General features: G+C 45.2%; 1 protein-coding gene across 1 annotated transcript; it reads right to left on the bottom strand.

Annotated features, from left to right (window-relative positions):
• Positions 1 to 2,149: 2,149 nt before the first annotated feature.
• Positions 2,150 to 7,308, bottom strand: LOC119387502 (perilipin-2). The gene is made up of 6 exons (XM_037654907.2): positions 7,205 to 7,308; positions 6,625 to 7,045; positions 5,573 to 5,710; positions 3,933 to 4,265; positions 2,997 to 3,272; positions 2,150 to 2,457 (listed from the first exon to the last, which is right to left on the bottom strand). The coding sequence occupies exons 2-6, from the start codon at positions 7,009 to 7,011 to the stop codon at positions 2,335 to 2,337; spliced, it is 1,257 nt and encodes a 418-aa protein (XP_037510835.1). The 5' UTR covers positions 7,012 to 7,045; positions 7,205 to 7,308; the 3' UTR covers positions 2,150 to 2,334.
• Positions 7,309 to 7,680: the final 372 nt, after the last annotated feature.

The raw sequence follows: 7,680 nt of genomic DNA, 5'->3' as shown, positions 1-7,680 counted from the left end.
TAATACCGTCAACGTTCGATTAAAAGTGACCCCTTCAGATTTTTAATATGCTTCACCTCATTGCACTCTCGTATTGTGGCAAAGCTGCCTTTCAAGATCCGTTACGCTCGAACTTAGCCAAGACACAGTCAACGTCCGATTGAAAGTGGTCCCTAGATTTTCAATATGCTTCACGTCATCACACCCCCGTATTGCGGCAAAGCTGCCTTTCAAGCTCCGTTACGGTCGAACTTAGTGAAGACAGTCAACGTCCGATTGAAAGCGGTCCCTATATTTTCAATATGCTTTACCTCATCACACCCCCGTATTGCGGCAAAGCTGCCTTTCAAGCTCCGTTACTATCGAACTTAGCCAAGAGACAAGTCAACATCCAATTGAAAGTGGTCCCTAGATTTTCAATATGCTTCACCTCATCACACACCCCGTATTGCGGCAAAGCTGCCTTTCAAACTCCGCCACGGTCGCAAATGTATTAACTAAAAAAAAAATGCTGGTTCCAACATGGAGATGAAAGATGTAGCAGAGTTGGGGGCTCTATTAATGCTGTTTTGGACCTGAAATTTAGGCATGAAGTCCGAAAAATCGGACGCCGAAGCTTTTTAGCATCCAAAATTTCAGATGTTCTTATATATTGACGTCTGCAAGGCAGATTTAGAACTCCGGACTTGAAGGGAGCACACCCTTGTCCACCACATTAGTTGGGCTTCCACAGAAGTTGAAAGAGGAGGAGAGGCTGAGGAAATGGCATCTTTGCCTATCACGTGTTAAGTGTTGTCGGCAACACTTTGGTTGCACCAAATCATGTACATAAATACAATTCGGCCTCTACATTGCCTCATTCTTGATAAGACAACTATGAAACACCACTCCACCAGTGCTTCATCAACCTAGCAAAAAGAAACACTTTCATGTTGCTATCTCATAAGAATATACTTAGGAATCCTCTCCAACTTTTTTTTCTGCAATTTCGCTTCGAAGTATTCGAAAAATATTCGATTCGCACTCACACTTAAATATTCGAATTCGCTTCGCACCTGAAATTTTGCTATTTGCACAGCTCTAGTGTTTATTCATAGTGTCGCCTTTTATAGCTGTATTTGTTGTTTTTTTGTTAAAGCTAGCTTCTGTTGCTACGTATTGCTACTAAAAGTGACTTAAAACGTGAAATCTCGTTTAGAGTCTCGTATTCGCAAAAATCTCGGAGGCCATACTTTGCGGTTTTGTTGAATTGCGGGCAGTGGCGCTGCAAATAACTGCGCTCACTGTCATATTTCTTCTATTTTACTTCACATTTTGCGTTACTTTTTGAACGAACACGTAGCAACTGAAGCTAGTTTTAAGAAACAAAGGAAAACCAATACAGTTAGAAAAGGTTACGCTAAGAATGAAAACCCACCATCTACAGGTGCGATTCGAACCCGGGCCTTTTGAGTGGGAAGTGGGCATTCCACCTCTTTGGCGGATCTGCGCGCAACTCTTAAACGACTACACATTGCAGACTACCGATTGCAGCACCACAAGCTGATTGACCCTGTTTGGGCTTCACTTTTCGAAGCTCGTTTCGAGCACTCCCCTGTTGTACACAATCACTATGCAGCATTGAAAGGTGCTGTTCTCTTGCAATAACTGCACCTAAAAGAGAATGGCTGGCTCTGGCAGTCGGAGAAAATAATTGGCATGGCTAAAGATAAGCAGCAACGCAAGGCCAAGACCAATAAGGCGACCTAGACGTCATAGAAAACACAGACTATTCGTTTTATTTTTTTCTCTCCAGATCAGGAAAGCATGGGCCTTGAAAATGCAGATGTGTTCAGTTACCCTATCTTAAAAGTACCCTGCTCTGTACAATTAACCTATGTCGAGCACTGACTGATGTGTAGTTGCCAGACATTAGCACTAACCTGCAATCATGGATGATTAGGCATCCCTGTGGACATATTACGTACAAGCTGTCCAGGCCCTTGGGTGTGAAATTTCTTTTGTTTGACAACACATGTTTGCTGTGTAGTCTTTTCAAAAATTTTTATGGATTTTACTTTTAGATAAACAATACAGCACGGTCCAGAAATGTATATACGTATTGTGTGAACAGCTACGTTGGATTGCATGCCCCCCCCCCCCCCCCCCCCAAAGGAGCCGTTCAAATAACTTGCCAAGCAAAAACCTTTATTTAAGTAACAGTATACATATGGAATGTGTCGGCAAGCTCACCAACAAAATTGGGTTCTCTCTGTGGGTACACTCAAAAGGTACATCTAAATCCATAAATGCCAAGTGTGCACCCTCGTAGAAAAGCTTTGTTCAATACGTATATAAACACAGGCAAAAGTGAAACTACAGGGATTCATCCGCAGAGGACTCTTCCTCAGACGATTCAACGGTTCTCGTCGAGTCAGAGCCAAAAGAAGTCATCTCGGTGGGGGTCGGCAACAGGCGCTCCACCACAGGAAGTGCGGTCTGTAAACAGGCAAAGGAAAGATAAGAACTTTGCTTATAGCCACATTTGTGCAAGCAGACACCTTATGTTTGTAAAGTGTTGCAAAAAGATTCAATGTAATGCTTTTTTTATTTGCAGGTAATAAGTATCTGGGCAATTTTTCAGAACCAAATTTCAAAGCATTAAAAATCCCCCCAAAAAATGCAGCGTGCCTTCACACATTGATTTTGAACCCAGATATGCAATATCCGGGTCACCATGCATTCACAAAGCAGATCCCATGGATTTCAGAGCAATATGTTCTTCCCACTCTACACTCACCGACTACATGCAAACACTTGGGGCTCACAGGTTCTACATATAGTAGCTAGGAAGGTTTCGAGATGGACAGAAGGGAAGTTGACATCAGCAGTTTAGCACCATAACCACTAGACCACCATGGCAGGTAATCAGCACAACGTATATAAAAGTGAGCAGCACTGATGCGTGTGCTTGCACCAGGTGCTATACAGCATGTTTGGACGATTAACAGGGACAAGTTTCAATCGGGAAGCCTCACCAGCCACTCCAGTGCCTGGTGTGTGAACAGGCGGATCGAGTACTCGAGCCGGATGGACTGCAGGTGAAGGTTGTTGAGAGTTACTGCAGTCAGCTCGCTGATGTTGGAAACGCCCGTCAAGGTCTGCAGCATGTCTGATGTCGAGTTGAGAAGCCGACTGTAGGACTCCTGCAACTGGGAGGACATGCCTCGAACAAGGACTGCGGGCTGCTCCAGGGCACGAGTGGCCGTACCAAGTGCACTTCGAGCGACAGCGAGCACCATGGCCTGTACATTCTGCACCCAGAAAAGCACAGTTAAGATAATGTTACGGGGAGAAGTATATATTTACACTGTAACTAACACTGTTCTTAAGCACACATATGCACACATTTACGTGGTGGCACAGAACCATATCTTATTGTGCTTCAAACTATGTTCCACTCCACACAACCCATAAAGAACTATGTAAACAAAAGCTGGGTAAAGCCAGATTAAAAACTCGTCGTCAGATGATAACAGATGTCCTTTGAAGATGACACGTTGGTTGGAGCCGTTCATGCAAGAAAATTGCATTAAAGGAACAACTTCAGCAAATATTGTGAAGACAGAGCAATGGATCTGGTCTCCAGGCTGTTCAAAGCATTGCCTTTACATCGATCAGTTGTGAGAAAGTGACAAAGTAGCAAACATATGGACACCACTATCGGTATTGCAATTTGCTAATTAGTAATTATCACATTTGTAATTGACATCCTGCATGCAGCCCATGACTCCCAGTGAAAAAGAGCTCATTGTATTGAACTTCAATATGAATGACCAAGTGCTCTGGACAGATTTGGATAGCACTGAGTGTTGTCCGCTTGGCTCATGTGTCGCCCTTCATTACATTGTTGAACACGCACTGCTCGAAGAAAACACGCTAAACCAGCAGTTTCCATTTTATGCCACACCCACCTTCTCCTGAGCTTCATCAGTGGGCTCGCTCAGCAGTCCCTGGAGCCAGGAAGACTGGAGGCTCATGCGTGCCAGGGTCTCCTGGAATGACTGGTTGGTGCTAGCAGCCAGATTCTGCTTCATAGTCTGGATTAGCTGCAGAGCCACCTGGAAGCGGGTGATGGAGTCACCCGCATAGCGCTGCAGCACACTCAGCTGCAGGGCAGCATGTCGCGAGGCGCATGTCGATGCCTTGCGGGAGATGCTGTCCAGTCGAGTAAGCAGAGCCACCTCTTCCGGAGGCACAGTCTCGTTGCCTTCTTTCTTCATGTCGATTCCAAGGGATGCAATGTGCTGAAAAGAATGGGCACTTCTTATCGCACTCGACTTTTGTCGCTATGGACCAAGACCTGCCCGTGAACTTGGCACACAGAAATGAATTGTATGGCTCTTTCAGATGTAAAGGGCATATAGCTGTGGAATCCAACAGTGGTGCAAGGGATATCCATATGTATCTGGGTTGGTTGATACACACCAGAAACAATGTTCAAAATGGCATGCAGTGGATTGAAAGGTGCTAACAACAAAGATCATTTAGCGAGTGCAAGCTATCTCCAGAACTCTAAGGAAAAACTGCAACGTCAACCAATGAAAAACTTGCCAAGCATGTTCAAGTGGTCAAATTGAACTCGATAGAGCACTGGTTGATGGCCTGGTTCTTGCTTTGCTTCCATCTTATTTTCTGTCCACAAAGGAATGCGTAAAGTGGCAAATGTGTTTGCGTATGAAACTGAGATAGTAATGTGCAGTGTTTAGCCTACTTTAGATAACAGAAAGTGCCGGCTAAAGATTGCCCCAAGTGCATCTAGAGCACAGAATAATACATACGAGCAGCACTGTGCATGAAGCTTAAAAGTTCTTGTAGCCATTTTGCTCAGATCTTTTCTATTAGATTTCCATGTTTGTCAACTATGATTACCAACAACCTTTTCAAACACCAAAGTTAATCTGCCAAGAGTAACACCATAGCATACTTTGCTTAAACCATAAACTGAGCGTATTCTGGTGGTGAAATTTAATTCTGGAAGCAATAAGTAGTGGCACCCAAACTATAGGTACAGACACGCTCAATGAGAGTTGCAACATGGTTGCCATTGTTGAAGGGGCCCCAAGCCTTAATGGTGACAACAGCAAATGTTAAATTGATGTAGAGAATACCAGTAACTGAAACATTGTATACTTCTCTAATTTTTGCTATGTCGGCGCCGCTTTGCAGTGTTGGCACCACTGTGAGCACGGACATGTTGCAACTCATATTGGGTGCAAATGTACATGTTGCCAAGTACATGGCATGCTGGCTTGCCCATTACCAAGAAAAAGAATTACTGTAAAACAATCACCGACTGCCTACCTGAGAGACATTTACGACTGGACTATATCTGGCAAGGAGCAAGGCAACAGGCTTAACCTAGGCACCCTCATAAAAACAGTGCTTTTAATTTCTACATATATTAAGTTTCATAACAATTTTCTCCCCTACAATTAAACCGGATGAGACACTCCAGCATAACAACCAACCAACGTTGTCTTTTTCGCTTCATTACACAGCAAGGAAAGCACCACCAGAGGATTTTCTACAGAAATGTAAATAGCCAGCATACCTGGTCCAATGTAGCTTCAGTAGCAGCAAGAGCTTGCTTGGCATAGCCCAAGATTTGACTCTGGCACTGCGAGATAGTCTCCACAGGATGCGCCACCATGTGCACTGTTCCGGCAGACACACTCTTGATGTCATTGATCTGCAGTCGCAGAGGTATTCAACTCATCAGTACGGCAGGTACAAAGGCCAACGGTCAAGTGGTGATAACTGCGGCATTTCATCATTCTGCTGCAGCCCCGCACTGTCGGATTAGAAACAGGATGTGCCGAGCCGATAAAAGTGGCACTTCCTCAACAACGGCACGATATCCTGTCTTCAATTTAACTTCATCGTACACAAGCTGTGCACTGCATGCTACAAATAACTACAAGATATCTCAATCCTCAAATGCAGTTTCAATCTCGCTTTACCACCATACCTTGCTGAAAAATGTGCTTTCGAAGATCCGACCCCCCCCCCCCCCAACCCCCACCCCACTGCCCATAGCCTGAGGCCATATAATATGCAACAGGGTGGCTTCTGAAATCTGATTGCGACTTCAGCGGCTTCACGTGCACCCATTAAAAAGAAACAGCTCATATATAGCCTACTTACTTCGAAACTGCAAATATTGCTGAAGCTCGAGTCACAGTGGAGAACTTGCATCACTTTAAAACAAAATTGCGTGACATTATGAGATGCCAATCTTAAAAGTGAACGGGAAACTTCAGAAATCTCATGTGAACTTTAGCACAACGGCCGTTTTACTAAGAACATCTTGTTCGCTTATTCTAGCTACTTTCCAGGCGATCGTAGATAGATACTTTGCAACGCAAGCAGCTTAAATCTAAGGGAAAATCGCGTTATCAATATCCGGTAATGTGGCCGTTAAGTATAAACGAAAGTTACTTCGTTCCGTAAAGCAAACGCTACGTTTGAGGTGTCCGTGGACGATAGCCAAAGCTCTAAAGGATCGGCCGATTACACACCCCGACTGCGTGACGCAGATCGAAACACGATAGGCGCGAATACCGGTACAGGCGCAAGGTGACCCACCCCCTTGACGACAGTTACCTTAGACATGCCGTAATCCTTGACGTCGTCGTACTTCTTGAGCCCGTACTGGACGGCGTCGGTTACTATCTGATCGTGCGCCTTCTTCTTGACGTCGGGGTAGACTTCTTCGAGCTTGTCGAGCCCCTTGCAGGCCAAGCCGTCGACGATACTGATCGGCGTCGCGAACTTGTCGACCACGGGCTTGCTAGTGGCGAGTGCCATCGCCGCCGATTTCTCGGCAGTGCCAATAGCGTACGCTAGCAGGCCCGGGTTCGCTTTGGCCCGAGCGTACGACTGCGCTGCCGTTTCCCACAGGCTCGTGACGGCGGGCAGTTCGCTGAGTCGATTTACAAAGTTGGACTGCACGCCTTGACGGGGCGGTGCCTCGGTAATGGCCTCCGGCATATTTGTTTTCCTGGTGCGCGAACGACGAGGAAAACTGCAACACAAACAATGCGAGAAGTCAGCCGAAACAAATCAGATCGCGCCGCTTGTCAAAACAAGCCATGCGCCGACAGGTGTGATGACGAACAGTGAGTTCAGAATCAGAACAGTGAGCAAGACATGCGAAAAGATATACAAAGAACAAGTTTCTTACAACAGAGACGATCAGCGACGTAACGTGCGACGAGCTGATGCAATCTGCGGAAAATTTGAGCTGTGCGGACGCTTATATATGATGTGTCAACGGAACTGTCGTAGGAGAATGAGCATATGTTACGCGCAAACTTCCGGAATAGAAACCGAAACCAACTTCTTGCGCTCGCTTGCACGATACTTGCACTGTCGTCTAATAACCGAGTGCGGCTTATCTGCGAGACATAAAGAAGATTGGCCTCATTTTCTATTTTGGCGCTTAAAAACATCCATTTTTAGGCATTTTATTTTTAGAACTCGTGATAAACTGCCCCTAGTTAGTTTTTGTAAGATTTCAAGGATTCGTCTGCACTGCCTTCGCGTACCAGACACCAGACACATCTCGACAGAAAACTTCAGGTGTCGTCAAAGTTTGCTGTGCATTCTCACAAAGGAATATTCGAAGTTCCTATTATTTACATAGCTTGTATCGAGTAG

This window comes from Rhipicephalus sanguineus, chromosome 3 (genome assembly GCF_013339695.2).
Source record: "Rhipicephalus sanguineus isolate Rsan-2018 chromosome 3, BIME_Rsan_1.4, whole genome shotgun sequence".
In the NCBI taxonomy this organism is placed as follows: domain Eukaryota; kingdom Metazoa; phylum Arthropoda; class Arachnida; order Ixodida; family Ixodidae; genus Rhipicephalus; species Rhipicephalus sanguineus.
Note: the sequence above shows the minus strand (reverse complement) of the source record. Positions and strands in the feature narration are given on the sequence as shown.